The sequence below is a fragment of the Motacilla alba genome, chromosome 5, assembly GCF_015832195.1.
Source record: "Motacilla alba alba isolate MOTALB_02 chromosome 5, Motacilla_alba_V1.0_pri, whole genome shotgun sequence".
NCBI lineage: Eukaryota > Metazoa > Chordata > Aves > Passeriformes > Motacillidae > Motacilla > Motacilla alba.
In genome coordinates this window covers 39,336,961-39,358,786 of record NC_052020.1, presented here as the reverse complement: position 1 = coordinate 39,358,786, position 21,826 = coordinate 39,336,961, and the positions used below count along the sequence as shown (strand labels likewise).

Sequence of the window (21,826 nt, the reverse complement as noted above, 5' to 3'; positions counted from 1 at the left end):
GAAGCACTAAAGGATCTCTGAGGGGGTTTTATAATTAGATCCGAACTTGCCTGTGTGGCAGTTTCTAGAATAATGCATCCACAGGAGGAGACTACAACAGAAAGCAGGGGATAAATTTGTTGGTCATAAATGTAACTCATCTAAAATGTACTGTGACAAAATGGCCACAATAGAAAGCGATTGTAGTCAGTCGTGTATTTGCTTTTTGATGGTTGAGTTCACACTTTGATTTTAGAAAACAAGGCCACTTTAACATGAATGAGCCACTTCCTCTGGAAAATAAGGCAATATTGAATGTTTTAAACAGGTTAGAAGGCTGGATACATATCACTGGTTTGAGGAATGTTCTGCATGAAGAAATTTGTCATGCTGTGCCAGTTTTATCAGGAATTTTATGGTACAACATTTCATATCTTCATATCCTAGAAATCTGTTTCTTAAAGTTTGTGAAATAATAGCTCTTTCTGCCTTAAGTGCTGCAATGGAAAGAATGTTTTCATTTGCAAATATACTTTGACAGATTGCACAAAGAGCCAAATATTTATTTTATTGTGGTTACGTTTCCAAATAATTTAATTGTCCAACTAAGGGAAGGTTTGTGAACTGATAAGAGAATTAAAAATGAATTGAAATGTCCATCAAGTGACTGAAAACCCCACTTCAAACAATAAACTGGAGCTTAAATAAGGGCAAAGGTCTAGTGCTAGGAGGTTTTTGTTGTTTTGGGGGCTTTTTTGTGAATTTTTTGTGAAAGTTTTTTTTTCTATTTCCCTCCAAGCAATGAGGTCACTCCACCACTGTACATTTGGACTTAGTGTCTGTTTCTGCAGGAGACCTTCACCATTTCTTCTCAGTAAGTATGAGCACAAGCAGGCAAAAGCGCTGAACTGTTCTTTTAAATGCTCTGCAGGTGAACATCCAAGCATGAAATTTGCCGCTTAAAGCCTCTTTAGATTAAAGTTTGTACCGACTCCTTATTATTGCTTGTCATTAAAGACATGTTTTGACCAGAGACAGAACACAGCTGCTGATATTTAAGGAATAACAGTGGAACAATGGTGTAATTTTTTTTACTCAATCTAAAAGAAATAAAAAAGATATTTTGCTTTCTAGCAATGCTACTATCCATTTCTTTCTTCCTGCTTTTCCTTACATCTTAGCACACGCAAATATTTGCGGCTGATCCCAGGAGATGACTGCAACCGTGGTGATCATAACCACACACCTGTGCAATTTGCCTCCTCCCTGTTGGCAGGTTATGCCCCAGAACATGTCACTGCTCCCACCTGTGCGTGTTCGTCCTGGCAGCTGCACTGCCAGGCCAGGAGGCTGGGAATGGAGAGGATGTGGTGCCAGGGGAAGCAGCAGGCCAAAGCCAGTCAGTGGTTACTTAATGCTGTCTTCCTAAAGAATAAAACGTATCAGGAGGGGGAAAAAAAGAAAAAGGAGATCTGAGTATATGCTGGAAAATGAGAGAAAAAAGTAATGCTCTGTCTTCATAAATCATCATCATTTTATTTGCTGTTAAAAACACTTGGATACTCCTATTGAATGGCATTTGCAAGGCATTGATGCAAAGAACCAACACATCCGATAAAACTGAATTTTCTTGTGTGAAGAAGTCAAGAGGGAAGCTACTCCTCAAAAATGAAAAAAACCCATACAATAAACAGCGGGTGTCTCTCCCAGCGAAGGACCTGAGCCGCGAGGCAGTCTCACGGAGAGTCAGGCCGCTGCTGCATCCCCAGAACGCTCCCGTGCCTCAGAGCACGGTTCGGTTTTGCTCTGATTTTCCAATTCTTTAACGAGCGAAACCATTATTACTCGTTCCCCTCCGTTATTACTGGATTAACTTCATTACTCATTTGTGTCATAACGAAAAGGGTCACACCTCGGCACCCCAGCCCGCAGCCCTCAGCCCGCGGCCCCTCAGGCGCCCGGCCCCGCCCCGGCCCCGCCCCGCGGTGACGCAGCGGCGGCGGCGGCGGTCACGTGCGGCGGAGGCAGGCCCGGCCCGCCGCACTCGGAGCTGCCGCCATGCCGCTGCCGCCGCTGCCCGGCCGCCCCCGCCTCGGGCGGGCCCCGCTCCTGCCGCTGCTCCTGCTGCTCCTGCTGGTGGGCCCGGCGCGGCCCATCTCCTTCCAGCTGCCGGGCAAGGCGCGGAAGTGCCTGCGGGAGGAGATCCATCGCGACACGCTGGTCACGGGCGAGTACGAGATCAGCGCCCCGCCGGGCTCCTCCGCCGGACCCTCCGCCAACCTCAAGGTGCGGCCCCGGCCGGCCGGGAGGGCGGGGGTGGCCGGGGCGGGCGGCGCGGCCCCGCCTCCCCTTGCCGGCCGTGCGGGGCGGGGATCGAAGGAAGGAAGGAAGGAAGGAAGGAAGGAAGGAAGGAAGGAAGGAAGGGTGACGTGTTCCACGCGTGGCACCGGCCCACGCGTGAGCCGACAGCCGCCCGGCCCCGGCCTGCCCCGCACCGCGCCGCGGGACTCGCCCTGGGCGAGGGGCCACCAGCCCGCCCAGGAGCTGCGGGTGCTGGGCAGCGAGGGACCAGGGCAGCGTTTTAGCTTGAGCCAAAGAGGAGCTTTTTCTCCCCAAAGATCGGGTTGCAGCGGCCCGTCCCGCAGTCTGCCATTTAATCCGCGCACGATGCAGATTATCCGGAGCCTGGCGAGATGGGCCGCTACGATAAAGCCGTGCCCAGGCTGCTGACACCGTGTGAGCAGCAAAGAGTTATGGTGACGTGGCTTTCCCAGGGCTCCCTCCGTGCGTAGGGCCTGGCACAACGGGATCCTGGCACAGTGGAATGGGGGCTGAGAAAATTTGGCTGTGCCAGGTTCTGGTACCCAAAATGGCTCTTGTCATCTTGCTGTGTCGTGGCTTGCATGGATTTTAGGTAGGCAGATATTTGCTGCAGGGGAAAAAATGATCCTGTGGGATTTTCAGGAAGTACAGGATTGGCAGAATATTCATGACACATGCACCTGTGTGACACGCAGCTATAAAACTTCAACAGCTTCACTTTAATTCAACAACTTCACTTAAGTTCTGCCCACAATCTGCCTTTCCTAGGCTTTGTTCAAAATTCCAACCTAGCTGAATAAGATCTGTTGCTACATAGTCAGTTCATTACAAGCCTTCTGCCCCCTTTTTTATTTCTGTCTGCATTCCCAAAGGTTTCAATAGTAAGCATGCAAACAGAGGCAGAAAGGTGTGCTCAGGAGTTTCTGAACTTGGTGTTCCTGAGTATTTCAGACCTCCTGAAATCAGGTTGCCTTTCCAGCATCTGCCTACCAATGCCTGAAGGCCCTGGCATTACTGACAGTTGTACTTGGTTATGGCTGGGGAAGGCTTCTTCTGGAGTCTTACTTTTAAAAAAATCATGTGTTGTTCTGTTCTTGCTTCATTTGTTAGAGGAAACTCATCTGTGTGTAGGCAGAGCCAAGCAGCATTAAGGCTTTAAAATATGGGTGTAGTATTTGCCTGGTAAGGCACATGTATTTGAGATGGAGTGCCATGTTCCCATCTGTCATTTACTGCTTGGTAACCAAGCATCCTGGTTCTCAGGTTGCTCACTCTTAGGTCAAGTGACCCCAAGGTCTTTTCCAAAACTCACTTTTATGACACAGGACTTATCTAGGGAGGTGATGGTGAACCAGTGAATCCCATGTTTGAGTCTTGGCTGGCTTTGCTGATGAAGCTGGTATCTGGGTGGTACTGCTTGTAGAAGTTCTTTTTTGTTCAACCCATAAAATGAAATATTTTTTAAATTCATGTATAGTTTGAAAAGCTACAAAGGAGGAAAAATAATGTGTGCAATTCTTGCTTTCCTTCTTATTGTTCAGGCATGCTGTGTCCTCCCAATATGCTGGACTTGTTATAAGTGCTGAAACCTCTCTGATAGGTGCCTGCTTTCTCCTTGGTCTGTGTGGGAAGGGTCAGTTCAGGGCAGGATGTCTGCAGGTACTCTCTGTTCTGCACTGGATGGTCTGCTCTGGCCCTTGGGTTGGGCCACTGAACAGAGGAGGGAGGAGGGCGGTAGTTAATTCTGCCCAGGCTCAGTTCGGTTCGTGCCGGTGAGCTGGGATCCGTGTGTGTGATAGCCCAGCGCTAACAGTGTCCCTCTGTTCTGGAGGAATCCGCGGGCCCTGCCAGCTGCCTGCTGCTGGGGAAGGGGGGCGTCGGGCGCCTGAGCTCGCTTTGGCAGCCACGTGCCTCTGCCCCATTGTCGAGCCCGACGGTATCGGGCTGTTTGTCAGGGGCAAACAATGCCCTGTCTGTAGGGGATTGCCTTACCGTAAATAACGTTAGAATAGCATGAAAAATTCCTTTCAGGTCGACTCCCCCTCAAGCGTTCTGGCCGGGCTATTAGCAGCTTCTCCGCCCTCGCACACCCGGCTGAATGGGCAGTGTATTTGGCTGATTTGGGTAATGCTGTTCAGTTTTGATGAAAGCGGATAGCAGAGCTTTTACTGTCTAGAATGCTGTTCATAAGCTGCAAAGGGCAAAAGTGGATCAAGCTGCGTAAAGATTAGCTCTGGTGCCTGCAAAGGCACAGGAAAATAGTGCTCAAAGTAGTAGGGGCATCGAGAGCTACGTTGTTCTGACTACTTTTTGTGATGGAGAACCTGGTGTGCAGAATGTATGGGGTCATGGTGATGAGGCATCTTGGTTAATTATGACCATTCCACTAAAACGACACATGCCACGTGTGGCCAAATCACAGGCTTTTACGTTGTGTTGGCATGGTCAAACATACACTGTCCTGTGCTGCAGATGGGCCTGCTCACTTGGACCCAGTGCTTCCCAGTGCCTGGCGGCTTCCAGAAAGGAGGTAGCTGGTGGCTTGTGGCAAGGGGATGGCTGGTGGCAAGCACAGCTGCCTGCACCTGGCTGTGCAGGCGTGCTTTCATCTGCTTGCCACTGGAAAACAGGTACAGCTCTGAGCTGCTGCATGGAGAGCAGTGCTTTGTTCTCAGACACTTGACAGTGTATGGTGCAGGGGCAGCTACAACAAATCCCCTAACAGGACATTGTCCTAAAGTCTTGCCTGCTGTAGTTTGTACATAAAGTGTGAGAATTTATATACTTGATTGTTTTTCCTGCCTAGTGCAGCAACTCTCATCCATGAGTAGGTCCACACTTGCTTCAAATCCAGTGCCAAAGAGTTAATTAGGTGCTCTAATAAGAATAAAGAGTGTATCTGTAGAATAGTTCTGGGTGTATAGCTCTTTTGCATGGCCTTTGTACAGGGAAAAAGGCTGGAATAAAGTAGAATGTCTAACTTACCTTTTCCGTGCTACAAATTATTTTGTGTACTTTGGTCTTACTATTAAAATTATTCCTATGCTTTTTACTTTCTTCATCTCTTAAAACTTTCAAAGACCCTAGTAACTTTAGTGTCCATGCTGTTTCAGACATACTTGTTAAAAATTAGCGTTGAGGGAAAATGGAAAGCGCTCCAGTGGATTACACACTGTTCGTTTTCATGTGGTGTTGTAACACCTTGCGGTTTTTTCACCCCTCTCCCCAGTCAGAGTGTTTCAGCTGGATGGAGCCTTTAATTGAGCACAATTATTTTCAAGTTTGCGTCATGAAATGCGTGTCCTTTCTTTTTATACTCTTTGTTGAAGCATTTTTGTAGACCTTCCACAGTTTTTTGCCTATTCTTAGTAGTTTTATAGACTTAGTGCAAAGCAGTCATTATTCTGTCTGTGTAGTCTGAATTGTCCTCTGAAGTGGCCACTTTTATGGATCTTGGCACCCAAACCTTGTGTAACTCAGGGCCACACTCATGGTTTGTTTCTAGAGGAACAGATGTACCCTTCTCCATGTCACCTCCTGGGGAGTGTGACTCTTGTCCCGTAAGTCTTCTCCCTATCTCTGTTGCTATGGGAATTCATGAATTTTGCTTGCAAAATAAAGGCAATGAATGACAGTGTGGTTCAGCTATAGTTCTTACATGCAGTCTGTATTTGGGATTCATAGGAGAATGAGAAATTAGTGGGTTTCAGTTTGGGATTTTTTTTTTATTCTTTGGTCAATAGATTTTTGGTGGTTTGGTTTTTGGTTGTTTTTTTGTTTTGTTTTGTTTTTTTCAGGGGTGTTGTTTTTTGCTTGATTGGTGATTTTTGGATCTAAGAGTCAATAATTACTTCTTAGTCACTCTGACTTTGTCAGCTCCTGGTGTGTGGATGAGGAGGGGAGGAATTGTAGTCACAAAGAAGGAGGGAAACTGTTGAAAGGAGAAAGAGCAGATCCAAAGGGGAGGCTAGGGTTACTCTTGCTGCACAGGCAGCATGAGCTCATGGCAGCAAAGTACTGTGTTTCTTACCTTCATTGTCCCTCTTACAGATAACTGACTCAGCTGGGCACATCCTGTATGCCAAGGAGGATGCCAGCAAGGGCAAGTTTGCCTTCACCACTGAAGACTATGATATGTTTGAGGCCTGCTTTGAGAGCAAGCTTCCTGTGGGTAAGTGAAATGAAAGCTGGCTGTGCTGGCTGTTTCTAGCTTCTGATCGAGTTTGTGTAGCTATCTGGATTAGGAATATGAGTAAAGTGGTCACAGAACGCTTTTTGACTTTTAGCTGATCTTTAGGAGGTTGTGGCCAGTCTCACTGCAGAACATCTGCTCTGTGTGTTGCATTTGAAGTAATCCTCTGTGGTTGTTGTGTAGAGCGCTTGGGTTTCCTCTGAAAGGGGAATTGGGCGTTTCTCCTGCAGAGGTCACCACAGTTGCAACGAGTGGCAGTACCAGTGAACAAACCACACTTCTTTTGCCAGTTTCATGCTTCTTCCCATCTTGCAGTTGAGCCAGGGCAGAGCTGGGTGCCATCCTCTCTGGGACCTCTCTTTCACCCCAGCAGGCCACTTCTTCCCCATTTGTGAGAGTGATCTATGTACAATGTGTTCTTGGTAGCTATCCTGCGATAGGTTGACAACTGTTTAATGAGGTTGCATTGTGTGTATATAGGGAATGTGTCCTTGATTTGCACCCACAACTGCTCTTGAAGTGGTCAATAAAGGGAAGGGAAAATGAGCAGGGACGTCAGCTTTGCATTTGTGCTACAAGGATGGTTGCCTAACGAGGGCTGAGGCTTGTTTCCTGTGAGTGTGACGCATGTATTGCCCGAGCTCAATTTCAGGACAAACGTGCTGAAAGTGGCCATCGTGTGGGCTCTGATCTCATCAGTGGAGCTGTGAGTGCATGCAAGTTTGTAGGTGCTACATCTTCTCATGGTTACTGTCAGAGTTCTGCTCCTTGGGCCCGGTTTTTCTTAGGTCTTACCCTAAAAGATGCCAGAGTGTTTCCCAGAGTGTTTCACTAGCAGCATTCCTCAAATCAGTAGAAAGGCAGCTGCTGTTTTGCTATTTCTGCTCCATATATAAGATGTAAATAGTTTGCAAGTTGAAGAGAACTTTACAGAAAGAGAAGGCTATATTCTCTGCTAGGATTGGGAGGGATCTGGTTTGTAACACCTCTTTTATGGTATTTTACAAATAAAATAGTGATTCCAAATGCTCAAGATTATGTTTTTATTTTACTCCAAAGGTAGGATTTCCAAATGTTCTCTAACACATTGAGACATGCAGGCACTAGTGACTCATCTGGGAGTCACTCATGCTATTTACTTTCCAACACCTGGGTATTTGAGAACTCTCCAGACAGTCCTGCAGACCTTCTCATAGCTTCCATGTGATCACACACTGAAGTGGGAAAAGTTTCTTTCTTTAGTTGTGTCTAGACTCTTAGTTCAGTGCTTTTGAGCAGAGGTTTCTTGCCTAGACCGAGCCCCTTACATCTGTTTTGATTGTAGCAAATGTTTGTACCCTAACTCCCTTGTTGCAAGCTTGTTTTAGAGCTTTCAATATGGTTGAGAAGTAAGTATTTCTAAATGCAGTTTCTACCTTAATGACCTGTGGGGCACTGAGCTGCCAAAATACAGAGCTCATCAACTGAGCAACTGGATCCTTTTCTGGAGGCTTTGTTTTTGGACCCAGGTGTCGCAAATTCCCCCTGGAGTATCTCCAGACCTCCCATGTCTGTGCTGGAAGTCAAGGAAGTATTAAAGTAAGGGACATGACACTGTGAGGCTTGATCATCTGCAGGGCTTGGTTAAGGTACTTGGAAAGAAGTAACCACGTCACAAGGAAGTACCTTGCTTCCTCTGCAAGGTCAGAATGGGAGTGGGGGAACTTGCCAAGTCTGTTTAATTCCCATGTTTCTCTTTAAAGGTTAGGGTCTTTTTCCCAGTCTCATCAAGTAAGTAATCAGGACTTAAGGCAGCAGCCAAGGAGGATGTTTGTGGAGTATTGAAAGAGACAACTGTTGGTAGAGGAAACCTAGAGCAGTTGGATCTGAGGGGTCCAAGCAACTGGGATTTCTCAATCCCTAACCACAGAAATGAGGAAGAGGAAGTGAGAAAGAGATCCTGTATCGAGGGTTCACCTTATCAGGGTGGAGGAGTTCTTAGGGTGCTTCTTGGAGCTGTGGGTATTTGCATGATGGGCTTTTTACCCTCTTCCAGGCAGTATAGTCCTGTCTTCCTCACCAGTGCTCTGCTCCCAGGCACATTTACTCTCCCATGATATGCTGATCTCAGGTGATCAGCCTAGCCTCACGGCATTCTCCCTTTAGGGCTCTTCTGTGTGCTAATCTTTAACTGTATGCTCCTTCTGTAATCCTTCTCTTCCCAAACTTCAAGAGTGTTAGGACTCATTTTTTTCTGGAATTCCTGTGGGAAAACTTTTTGATGTTCAGTTCAACCATCCTGCTTTTCAACTGACTTTTGCAAATTAAGAGCTCCCCTAATTTCCCAGCAAACAGTTCAGTGCTCATGTGAGATGACCACTTGAAGACCTGAGGAGTGTAGGTATCAGGAATGTAGGCATCAGTTTAGTTCATGATCTCTGAATCTCGACTGTTTTTCTCTTTGTTGCTGATCCAGCTTGCTCTGGTGAGCCTTGGCTGCCAGAGAAGGAAGGGGTTTCTGAGGATTTGATGACTGTGAAGGGAGCTGCCTTGGGCTTAGTAAACTTACAGGAGAGCAGCTTGAGTTTTTCCCTGCCAGTTCCTAACAATGCTAACCTCTTCCAAAATGTCTGCTCTCTGTCCTTTTGCACCTGGCAGCTTTAAGGTTTCTGGTTTCTTACTGCCTCTTGGTGGCTCTCTCTTCCAGTCTAGCAAATAAATTCTTCTAGCTCTCTTCTTCTGTTCGTTGGTCTTTTCATCTTTCTCATCTCTTCCTGCAAACTTCAGCCCTCAAATCAAGTTGCTATAATTTGAGCACCATTAAAAAAACCCTCTCACTGAAATGTGTGCTGTGAATTTTTTTTTTTCTACAGCTACTGTTGTCTGTCCTACCTGCCTGTCTCCATGCACGCCAGTAATGTGTGTGGCATAAGCAGTCAAAACTTGTGGTTGGGGAAAGGAGTACTGGGGGTTGTATACAGCCTGTCTGTTAAAGAACAGTGCTGGGACTTGAGGGGTTTCTTACAGTAACCAGTCTTTTATAAGAAAACAAAATCCCATCCTAGTAATAATTTATCTGTTGGGCTCTTATATAGTGCATTCCCATAAAGAAACTTTGAAGGGAGTTTGTAGCTGATGGGCACTATCTTATCAGTGGAGTATTCATTGTCCTGCTAGCAGTAGAAGGTGATTCTACTCTGGTGTTGAAGAGCTGTTCAGTGAGTGGGTAGAAAAAAAAATAGGGGATGTTGTATCAAAGACCTGGAATATCTTCCTAGCTCCAACTGGAGTGACCCAGCATAACCTGTACATTGAATTTGTTTGTGGACTGAGGGAATGCCCACCTGGCAGCCTGCTGAGACAAAATGTGAGTATTGGACATGCTCCTGGATAGAGACTCTGAAATTCATAGTTTAAGTAAATTCAGACCTTGTGTTTTGCTGGCAGCCAGTTGAGGACAGCTGTATGTCCCAACATGCTGGGATTTGGAAATGTGTTACATACAGACATTTTCTTCGTGGGTGGTAGAGAATGATACTCAGATAAGCTGATATGCAGCATTTTTGAGAGTATCTGATATGACTATCTTATATATTTTTTCCTCTTGTGAATGTTCTCAGATATGACAGTTTGTAGCAGTCGAAAGAAGCTATAAGCCACAGGTTTCCCTAGCCGGGAGGTATCAGCCTTGAAAGATACCTACTCTGCTGGTGACTGCAGCCTTATGTGCTGTTTGTGTGGCTCCAGCTGCAGCTCTCTGAGGCAGTGTTTTCCCAGCTTCAGAAGCCTCTTGCTCTCTTGGGGTTTGCATTAGCAGTGTGGTTCTTGGGTGTCTGAGATGGTAAAGGGATTGCCTTGGCTTCTGCAGATATTCCAGCATGAAAGGGTCAGTAGTCCTCATAGGCCACGTTCCTCAGTTGGAGCAGTTTATCAGGTGCTCCTTAGAATGCCATTTACAGCCATTTAAAGCCATTTACAGCCCCAGTAACCTTGACAAGTTGCTTGTTCACTTCCTGTGAACGTGGGCCTCCCAGTTGAATATTTGTCCCTCCAGTGACTTGTCTTTCACTGGGCTGTCTCATAGCAGCTGGTGTTCGTGTTCTAATCCTCTGCAGTTTTTACAGTGATTTGCATCTTGTAGACACTCAGTGCTTTTGGTTACAGCTTGTTCTCATTATATTTGGGAGGCTGTCCTTCAGCCAGGATTTATTGTGAAGTCTCTGTATTTTTAGGCTGGACTGTGCTGCCTCCGCAGTTAGCTGCAGACATGGAGGGAGGGGAGGGGAGGGATTTGAGTTCTTCCTCACTGGTGGGAAGAGCTGGTGATTTCCTGGCAGGCTGAATGTTTCACACAAGGAATCCTTTCATTATGCTTCCAGGAACAGGGAGGATGCCGGACCAGCTCGTGACTCTGGATATGAAGCATGGTGTTGAAGCAAAGAACTATGAGGAGGTATGTCCCCTGGCTGCCTGCACTGCAGGCTTCCCTTTCCCAGCACTCACGTGATGCTTTTGTAGATCTGGGCTCGTGATGGGAAGCTGTTTTCCCAGTGGTGATGAAAGCCTGTCTGCAAACTACAATTGCAGTGAAGCTTTGTGTGTTACGGGAGGAAAAGAAAAAAAAAAAAAAAAGACAAACATCGACTAGAATTGATTCTGTGCTCTGGGAACTGGAGCCTGATGTGTGAATTTCTTCACTAGGACAGCATGACCCAGCTTCTGGGCATAGGTATTTAGAGGCAACAAAACACTGAGAGGTAAAGTTTCTCCAGTCCCTGCAGCAGAGGTCATCTGAATTTAGTATCAGACCTTCTCTTAAAGGTCAAGTTTCAATGTTACCCTTCTTACCTTCCTGCCTGTAAGATGTACTGGCTCAGCAGACCTGAAGAGGCTCTTGTGTGTTTCTAAGAACTGGCAGCGTATCAATGTAAAGGTGTTTGGCAGAGTAGTAGCTGCTGTGGAATGGGTATTTGGTTTGAGGGCATGACATTGGGAATAGGCATAAAAGCCTCCACATTTCCATCTTAGGAGGACATAAGTTGCTTAGGCCCAAGAGCTGGCTGTGGAGTAGCAGTTATTTTGTGGCTGAGACAGTCCTGACTGCTTTGGCTGCTGAATTTTTATAGTAGCTATCGTGCTTTTGGCTCACTAGAATTTGGGATCAGTCATCCCCTTGTACAGAGCCTGTGCCCGAGAAAAAGAGAATTATTGGTGGAGAAAGAGTCTCACAGGTGATTGCTGTGTCCACTGTGCATAAGAGCATGGGAGATGCCATAGAGAGGACAGTGGGTAGCAGAGGAGGCTGTGCGTGATTCCAGATAGAAAATTAACAAAATTCTGCGATGGTCATGCTGGTTTTTTATACCCTTTCAGACTTTGGGCCGTCTGGTCTTGCGTGGTTTAAGTTGGCTGGGAGCACTTGCTATGTGGACTGTAAGGTGCTTGGGGTCAGGGGAGAGCAGAGCAATCATAGCTTAAGTCAGTCTGGATCGCATCCTACCTGGAGAGTAAAAATGTGCTGGGGGTCAAGGAAGAGTGGAGCACTCACAGGGCCAGCTGTTTGTCAACCTGGTACTGAGGGATTGCAAGATGTTGAAATTTTATGGGGTGAATCCCTGAGAGCATAACTGAGAGGATCATGTTTGCTATATTTACAAAATTCCTTTGAATACCACCCCCCAGCATACTCTAGATTTGCTTTACTGTAGTGCTACCTAGAAGCACCATTGCTGTGCAGAAAGGTTCTCTTATGCCTGTGTATCTACATACTCACTGGTTGTACTGATAAAACTGTCTTGGAATAAATGCATCTCTTATGCTTATTGAGGGAGGAGGTCCATGGACAAATACAAGAAAGAAGAATTTAGACTTGCAGTCCCACTTGATACCAAATGCAGATCTTGGCAGCCCTGGCAAGCATCCTTGCCTTGTGAGGACCTCTCAAAGTTGTAGACTGTATTGAGCCTTGTTGAACAGATGTCTACAAAGGACTCAAACTGACTGACTATTTGTACACCTGCTATAGATGTTTAACCACACTGCTTTGCAGTGTGGGGTTTTTTTCACCATCTCTCTTCTCAGTTTGCTGTAGTAATTGTGAGTTTTAACTTGACAGGTTCCTGTAGGGTCTCAGAGGGCAGGAATGTTGCTCGGGTTTCTCTCATGGAATTGCAGCCTTTTTGAGCCTTTTGCTTGTGATGTCCATGTGTTGTTGGGTACTAGTGACCTGTTGTACAGCCCCAGTCCTTGTTGATTTGCTGCAAGGAGACTTGATTCAGGGAGTTTAATGAGAGTCACTGATACTGTCCAAGTCTGGCTTCATAAACTTTCATAGATCCAGACATTCTTGGAGCAAAGCAGCTGGAATAGTGAGCCAGATTAGAAAACCTTACTGCAATGTCATATCTTAATTATCTGGGTTTGGGAGGAGTAACTTTATCCATTCAAGAAGTAGAAATGAAGATTTATAAAAGTGAAAAGATTTCTGATGGCACTAAGAATGCTTGATGATCTAGGGTTTTTTCCACATCAACTTCTCCTTATCAATTCTTGGCTATAGTGTATCTCTTTTTATGCTAGAAGAGAGTTAGGCTTTGACAAATCTGTAAGTGACCCCTGGGAAGCTCATTGGAGTTGTTGTCCTGGTGCTGGTACTCCAGATGTTCTAAAAGGACTAAAAGTAGCTGTTAGATTGTAGCTACACCTGTTAAGAGCAGCTGAAGTGATGCAGATGGAGCAGATAAACCTTGGTTTTTCCCAGTGGAATCCTTGTAGCTCTATGTGAATGAGGAAATGAGCCCTCAAGGAAGATAATGGAGCTGGTCAGTGCAAGGCTAGCTTGTCAGTACAGCTGCCCAAGACCTTGTGTGTGTTATAGACCTGCTGCTCTAGCAGTGTCAGCAGAGTCTGGGCTGTAGACATGCAACCTCTGGTGCTAGCTTTTCAGCAAAGACCTCTGCTGGCAGATATGTGGCCAGGCCACAGGGTTTTGTCATTACAACCTATTGGCTAGAAAGCAGGAGGGGGTTAACCTACTCCTTCCTACCCCTCTTCTCAAACACACTCCAAACTGGCACTGCTGTGCTGGCAGAGCTATAATATACAGCTTGCCTCAGCATAAAAACCCTCCGATGATTGTTGGATGGCTTGCTGCTTGCCAGGCTGTGTGTGTCATGTGGAGACCCTTCAGTGGAAGTGCTGATTAGCTAGCACTGGCTTGGTCACGAGCAGCTCTTCAGCTCTGGCTCTGATGCCCAGGCAGCCGCATCTGGAAGTGGCAGTTTGGGGATACCTTCGTGCTGGGTACCCTCTTGCCTGCCTGTCAGCATGGATCACTGAGAGATGGACATCATGCAGCTTATATCTGAATAATCCTGTGAGGCTGAGACTGGTGGTGAACTGCAGGTGCTTTGTGTGTTTTTTCTAACTCATTTTTCCTCTGCTGCATTACTTGGGGACACAGCATCTGGCCTTCATGGCAGGGGCCTGTCACTTCTTGGTAATAGTGACAAATTCAGTTCAAGAACCGCAGTTACCCAGACCCTGGAGAAGCGTCAGGAATTGCAGTTAGCTTCCTTTGAGCGTCCTTGTGTCACAGGTTTTATGTAACACATTTGTCAGGTTGTAGCCACGGCTGGGGCAGAGACACGTGTCTACACATTCGGCTTAAACAGCTGCTGCTGTGTGCTGTGCTTTCTAATTGAATTTTGCAGTGGATTTTTGGTTTTGGATACCAGGCGTGTGCGCCATGAGCCGCGCGTCCGGACGGGAGCCGGGCCGCCAGCGGCCCCGCAGCGCCACCCGCTGGCTCAGGGGACCCTGCCGGGAGCCTGTGCTGCCCTGGAGCTTCTGGCTGAGGGGTGGATAAAAGCCCCGAGCTCTTGCGGGATAATCAAGCCGCTGCTGCTGAGAACCGGGCTGCCTGGGCTCTCTGCAGCCTTATGTGACTGCCTTATGGGGCATTAGCGAAGGGAGTCTCGGTGCTAATAGCCGGTGTGCCTATGGAACTGTATCGTATCCATATGTAAGTTAGTCACCTGAATCTCAGTCTGTGACTTACGCTCACTGGAGGTTTAGTCATGTGGCGAGAGCTTCTACCCACTCCTCAGAAGCCAACTGTGAATAAGCTAACGTTAAGCCGAATAAGGAAGAAGTGTGCTTGTATGCATGCTGTGCTCCTCCATTGTGTAGGAGGAGTAGTAGGAAAGTGTGTTTCAGAAAACAGGTGGGAGAAGTGATAGTGTTTTATGCAATGGTAGTTTCTGGCTCGTAGAGGTATTTCCCGAGGGGAAGGATGCCCCAGATCTGTAGCGTGTGGAGAGGAGTGGTTCAAGCTGGCAGTAAAAACCCCTGTGGGAGCTTTTGGTTTTGGTTCAGTGATTTGACTCTCCTGTTTTCTAGATTGCTAAAGTGGAGAAGTTGAAACCCCTGGAAGTAGAATTGAGACGTTTGGAAGATCTTTCGGAGTCCATCGTTAACGACTTTGCCTATATGAAGAAACGAGAAGAGGAGATGAGGGACACAAATGGTGAGAGGCTGTGTGCCCCTTCAGAGGGATGGAACTCTAAAAACCCTCATTTCTGTTAAATGTGTTATTAGGGCAGCATTTGGAGATCAAGCAATTATAGTGGTCTCTGCCTGTTCTGTTCCTAGTAAGGGAACCTGAAGCAATCACTGAGTCTTGTTCTGTCTCTAGAAGTCATTTCTTTCTGTCTCCATTCCTAATGGGAATTACTCTGTTCCATTCAGTGTTGCCCATTAACCACAGCTTCACCTTGTTCCCTCTTATTATCCTTCTTGTTGTTCCCTCTGCTTTTATTCTCGAGTGCTGCTGGTTCTCAGGTGCCCTTGCCTTCACGCTCTTTTGCTTTTGCATGGGGGAGAAGAAGTAGTCCTGGAATTTTGCCATCTTGGGGTGCATCCTGTGATGCAGACTCAGGTGCAATGGTTTGTTGTCTATTTCAGAGTCGACAAACACACGGGTTCTGTACTTCAGCATCTTCTCCATGTGCTGTCTCATTGGGCTGGCCACCTGGCAGGTTTTCTACCTGCGTCGCTTCTTCAAGGCCAAGAAGCTGATTGAGTAAAGGAGCACATCTTCTTCCCCCTCCTCTCAGACCCAGCTGGACACCTCTGGGACCTAGCCATGGCCTCCTGGAGCCGTCTCACAGATGATACCCACTGACTGGAGCTTTTCTGGAGGAACTTGGACCTTAAAAGGGGAGGGGAGCCTGAACATCGGAGGCAATGGGGGACTTGTGAAATCCTGTTGGATGTTGAGGGTGGGGGAGGTCGTGATGGGTTTGGGTATTCCTGGGGCAGCGATTAAATAAAAAAAGATGTTTCCATGACAGCTGCAGCAAGTTTTTTGCGCTGTCTATTCTCCTTCTATAATCATGGCTTGATGATGTCTCCCATCTGTCTGTGACTGCAGTGTTACTCAGAGCCACCTGACCCTGCTGCGCTCTTTAGGTGGCATGTAGGTCACACTGGGGCAGAGCAGGGGGAATCCCTGTCCTCACCAGCTGGGATCTAAGCCTCAAGCAAATGGAGATGAGTGCAAAGCAATAGGATTCATCATTCCAGCAGGGCCTGAGAATAGAGGGTCTTCCAAGGTTCGGTCCCTGTTGTGGACCTCTGTGTTTCTCCCTGTGGGAGCTGGTGTCTTTGTGCTGACAGGTCAGAGCACTTGAGCATATGGTGATTCAGCCTGGAGGAAGGGGAGCCTTCTAAGGCAGGCTTGGAAGTGTGTTTGAGCTTGGAAAGAAGCCTGCTTTGCTCAAATAAGCTCTCCAGCCTTGGTCCCACCCTTCCCCCACATGTTTGTCTTGGATTTGCCTCTCTTGTTTTGAAATGGTGCAGCAGCTTTCCTGAAAACCTTGGTCAGGAACAGCCTTTTGTGCAGGAGGCCTCGGTCAGATACAGTCACAGAGCAGATGGGAGCAGGTCATGCTAGGAAACTTGCTCTTACATTGAGCAGGAGAATTCTCATCTATCCAGGCAGCTGGCTGAATGTCATTTTATGAGACCTCAAAGCAGGGTGAGCTGATGCTCACATGAGGCACGAGGACCTATACCCTGCATTGAGGTCTGAGGATACAATAGTTCTATGCAGGATAGCAGAGGAGTTGGAAGAATGTGGATGAACTGAAAAAAGGCAGTACAGGCTGGGAATAGGCTAATTCTATATGTGAGGGGGCAGTCTACTGTACCCTCAACAGACCTGTTGTTTTCCTGTGCAGTACTAGATAGTAAGAGCCAGCAGCCTCTCACCATTTCTCAGCTGTCCAGGTGGCACTATGTTAAAAAAGCCAGACTGGGAAAAAGCAGGCAGGTTAACTTCCTGGACTTGTTGCAGTTTTTACGCCGTGATTACAATTCTGTCATCGTCTCTGCATTCCTTTGGAGCAAGTGGTTCTGCAGCACAGCATTCTGGTGTCCTGTGTCTAGATTCTTCTGGGTAGGGATGGGGTTGTGTCATGGCCCTGGGCCCAGCCTAGCAGTTTCAAAAAAGTATAGTTTTTATAATTTCTCACCTGAGTCTGATCTATTGCTAGGAAGGAAACAATTGTCTAGGGTGAGGCAGTGGAAAAGAGGATGTAAAGATGATCTCCTGTCATCTAAATATATTAGTCCTTTGCCATTCCCCAGTTCCTGGAGTTGTTAGTTCCACTGCAGGTACTTTGATTGCTTTTAATTTGTTTGGTTTTTGATAAGGCCATATTAGGATCCTAAGTCCACTCCTCTGCCCTTGCGTCCATTTTATCCTTGTATGTTTTTGAAAGCTGTTATAGTGCAGAACAGCAGCAGTGCCACAGGACTGAATTACAGAAGTCATTTGAAGGTAGTTTTAGGTCCTACAGTTTGAAGCCTGTAGATCTGTTAAAGGTTTTGCTTTTGTTTTTATATAACTTGAAAAGACAGTACAAGAAAGGGTCTTATCCGTTCTTGTCTGTTTTGATATCCTCTCCCCATCCTTATCTGAGTACAAAGTTATCTTAAAAATGATGGTGAGGCCTTAAGTTCCCCAGGTGACTGTTACACTCCCATTGTTCTGGTGTTATGTTTGGATCTTCACTGTACTGGAGTAGTTACTGGGCAGCAGGTGCGGGGGACTGGTGTGGATTTGCCTGTAATGACTGGTTGGGAGACTTTTGTCAGCTTTCTCAAATAAAAACTTTTTGGGGAAAAACAACCCACCTCACCTTGTTGCTGTGAGTCTTGTCCTCTTTTTGCGTGTTCCTACAGGCTGCTGTTCCCTGAAAGTTGACCTGTTAAATAGAGTCCCCACAAGCCTTAGGCTTCTCTAGTAACAATTCATTCTAGACTTGGGAATGGTGCACAGGCTTCTCTGTGGAAAGGGACCAGTACAGCGAGGTGTCCTAATACAGTTACCATTTTTTGCCTTTCTCCCTCCCCCATTCCTGATTGTATTGCTCTATGGAGAGGAATTTTGAGGCTGGTAGTGAAACAAGGGCTGGTGGTCTGGGGTGCAAGATCCAGTTTTTCACCACCAGCTTTCACGTAAAATTTTGTTCATTGAGACTAACAGAAGTACTTTCAGTTTTGTACTTTGGAGGAGATTGAAAACTGTCGCAAAGATGAGTTGGTACTATGTGAGTGGCAGATACTGAAGAGGGTGGTTAGGTATTTACTGAAATGCTTCAGATCTCCTCTGCTGACCCTGCAAGCCTTTTGCTACGCTGTAGCCAAGTGAAATATGTCACATAGCTAGACTGGGGACATATAAATGCTAGATAACTAGTTAGTACTATCAGCGAGAATTTCAGGAAGGGAAATTCCCAGATCCCTAGATAAGGATTAGCCTCTGCAAGTTCTTTTCCCAGATGAATATTTTGAGAATGTGAAATCACGCAGCTGCTTGCATGCGGTAGGTTGGTAGTGGGTCTTGGTTGTTTTACAGCACTGGGGATGCAGGGCTAGTGTCTTCGTTCCATTTCACTTCTGGGAAATAGCCTAAAGTTGAGCTGTTGCAGATGCTTGGGTCTGAGCCCATCTTTGTGTGTGACAGATGCATCACTGGTAAATCTATGATTGCCTGTAGCAAACTGCATCAGACGTTTCCAGCCTCTTCCACCCACTTGTCAATGTGACTAACGATTTAATTATCGCAGTGCTTAACTCAGCACGTGAGCATTCCTAAGCAAGGTTTTTATCTTTGTGTGTTCTGCCAGCGTGGGCTGCACCCTGTACAGGGTGCCCACTGCAGCTGCTGTTTGCTACGTGTGGGAGGGGATGAGCATTTTACACACTTGCTCATTTTTTAGAAGCTGCTCAGGTATGTGAGGAGTAACCCAAGTGTACAACATCTGGGTTATCTTCTGACTGGCAGATGACAGACATTTGACTCAAACTAGTTTGGCAACTGGTTGTCAAGATCATGAGGGGATTCCTGCCCATACATTTTGATGGGTCCTGAGGCAGAGGTTTGGGAAAGTAGCGTGGCCTCTCTTTACCTCTGTCAATTCATGTGGTATATTTCTGTCTCCCATATCTTTAGTTGTGTCCCTGTGGTGTACTTGTCTTTCAGATGCCTGAGATGGCCATGACTTTAGTGAACAAAGTCTTTGGGAAATTAACCTCTTAAGTTGAAGGTGTCTTATTGGGAAAGAGAGACCACAAATCTGAAATGGATAAATCTTTCAGAGAAGAAAAAAAAAGGTGGGTCCAGTGAAGACTACAGGAGTTCAGTGTTGGCAGGTTTTTTCTGCTGCCCCTTATCCACTGGGAAAATTTGTCAGACTTGTTTTTTCTTCCCCCAAATCACTGCATGTGATGGTGCGGTAGTTTGGCAGACCAGAGCCAGGTAACCTTTCTCTGAGGAGGCTGGAAAGAGCAGAGGGTTTAGAAAAACTGAGTTGGCTTTTCTTGGACCTTTCTGTTAACCTGAAACAAGTGACCCCAAGCTTTTTCCACTGCACTAAAACATTTGTATTTGCTCAGTAATGTTTGTAGACATCCTGTTTTGCTTTGCACTAGAAGGATTGTCAGGAAATTGCTAGAAATTGCTCTGTTCAGCTGCAGCTGAAGTGACTTAAACTTTCTGCAAAACTGTAGTAACAGATTCCTGTTCTGTTCTTCTGTTGCCAGAGGTCCATTACCTCAAACTCAATGCATTAGCATCTGCATTTCAGCTTGCTGACACAGCCTGCCAGAGGACCTGTGATCTCTTGGTGTCCATGCCAGTGATCTTTGCTGTGAGGATCATTGGTTTAGCTCACGTTTGGAGAAAGCTGCTATCTCCTAAAGGACTAATTTGTCTAGTACTTCAGTTTCTGCAATAAAAATGTACATGTTGAATAACTTCCTTTGGGGGCACATAACCCCCCCATAAAGCAATGACAGGACCATGCTCACATTGCTTTCTCTCACTTCTGTGGTTTCCTGTCACTTAAATTCCTTTCACAACTGGTATTTCTGAGGTAGCTTTCCCCTGAGCTTTTAAATCAATTGCATTGTGTGATCTTTGCATGAACTGCACCAAGATGTTCTGTTGGAACTGTAATGGTAGGAACTTGTTTTTCCTTGGTTATTTGGTGGATGCTGTTCTTAGAGCAGCCAATAGATGAGGCAAGCAGAGGAGACAAGGTGCTTGTGTTTTCCTGCTATGGCCCATGGCAGCTCTGGTCTGACCTGCTGCAGAGTTTTACCCTCTAGCATTTTCTCACCCATACCAGCTGCTTGGACTTTTGTTTTCCCCAGTGTACTTTGTTTGGACAGTCTTCCCTCACACATAAAGTATTTGCTATACAGATGTGACAGGATTTTCATGGTGTTGTTTTCTTATCTATAATTAACTATGTAGATGCCTTGTCACTTCTTTCTCAGCACGGGCTGGTTTTCCTTGTAATATGTGGGCTGTTATTTCCTTAGTAATATAACCAATGTACTGCCTTGACTCTGAAAACCATGAATGAGACCTTTGAAGCAAGGCAGATGCTTGCTATGATTTGGTTTAAATGACAGTTTTCCTACCCTTACCCAAATTCATCCTTCAGTACTCATTTTGCAAGAGAGAAAATGACACAGTGCCCCTTGATGGGGGCTTGATGGTCTGATTTCTTTAACTGCTTGAGTGAAAAATATAGTGTGAAGTCAGGTATGCATGCTTCAGTCATATTGCAATAAACTTAAGTGCACAGTGACTGCTACTCACCTTAGGGGCATCTTGCTGTGAGAATTACTGCCTGCTTCTTAAAGGGCAGTAAAGGCAATGCTGTGGGGGGGCTAAGCCTGATCGTAGCTACTACTGTAAGCATTTTGTGGAAGAATTTGTAAGATACTGTAGATAATAATGGTCAAGATGGCTCTAGATTGACTTTTTCAATTAGTCTTCTGATTTTCTACAACTGTTCCAAATTACTTAATCCCATTTTCATGAGATTTTTGTCATGTTTACTTTTTCTTTAATCATTACTATTTGCCAGGTGACATTTTCCCAAGTACTCTCCTTCTAAGGGAGGGAGTAAATAACTTTTAGTAAGACACATCTGAGCTTTTTCATCCATTACTGCAAGCTTCTTTATCCTAAAACTGACATGCTGTCTTTGCTGCTCCTAAGGACATCATCTTTGTATGGAAATAGTTTCAATGCACAACAAATAGATGTTGATGTATAACTTACAAATAGGTGTATATGATGCCAAACAGCTCTTCAACCTTCAGCACCTTGCGAGGAGCATTACTCATTCTTTCAAGCATCTTCCCAACGTAGTGAAATAAGAGCTGACTGGGCTCTGTTGTGCTTGGGTTTATGGCTTTGTGCTTCAGCTCCTGAGGTCTCCTGTAAGCATTGGATCACCTGTCTTGAGGTGAGCGTTCTCCATCATTCAGCTCCACCTTCTCACCTGTAGTTGTGACCGCAGAACCTTGAAAATAAAACATAGAAACGACAATGGTGTGCATCACTTGTGAAGAAAAGGAATCACAAAGCCAAGATTAGGATTGCAAATACTTCTTCATGACAGAGAAGTCATTGCAGCTTCAGCTCTAAGATTTATGAAGCTTTTAGTTTATTTCATTGTCAGAGTGAGCATCCATGAACTGTGAGTGGCACAGAGAGGTAGATGGCTATGCTTTATTAACAGTGTGAAATATGGATCTACTGCAAGTGCTCTCACTACTCCAGCAGATCTTTGTGCTGGGGGTACAGTAGTGGTGTTTATCTATGTGTGTGTTCTCCCTTGTGTCAATTATTTTTCAATAACGTCTATTATGTGTAGCACGGCTAAGCAAAAAGAAACATTGACATCTGTGCAATAAGAAGCAGTAATTACTTTTTAAATACAAATCAGTTACTTCAGGCAGTTTTTTTATTTCTAAAAGCTGTCTACG

General features: G+C 45.9%; 1 protein-coding gene and 1 long non-coding RNA gene across 2 annotated transcripts; one reads left to right on the top strand and one right to left on the bottom strand.

The window, feature by feature from the left end:
• The first annotated feature begins 1,989 nt into the window (after window positions 1-1,989).
• Window positions 1,990-17,666, top strand: TMED10 (transmembrane p24 trafficking protein 10). Its single transcript, XM_038136965.1, has 5 exons — window positions 1,990-2,265; window positions 6,352-6,472; window positions 10,852-10,925; window positions 14,873-14,999; window positions 15,437-17,666. Exons 1-5 carry the CDS (start codon window positions 2,038-2,040, stop codon window positions 15,556-15,558), a joined length of 672 nt encoding a protein of 223 aa, XP_037992893.1. The 5' UTR covers window positions 1,990-2,037; the 3' UTR covers window positions 15,559-17,666.
• Window positions 15,752-21,176, bottom strand: LOC119701049. The gene is made up of 2 exons (XR_005256985.1): window positions 21,117-21,176; window positions 15,752-19,318 (listed from the first exon to the last, which is right to left on the bottom strand). It is a non-coding gene; the product is annotated as an uncharacterized LOC119701049 (long non-coding RNA).
• Window positions 21,177-21,826: the final 650 nt, after the last annotated feature.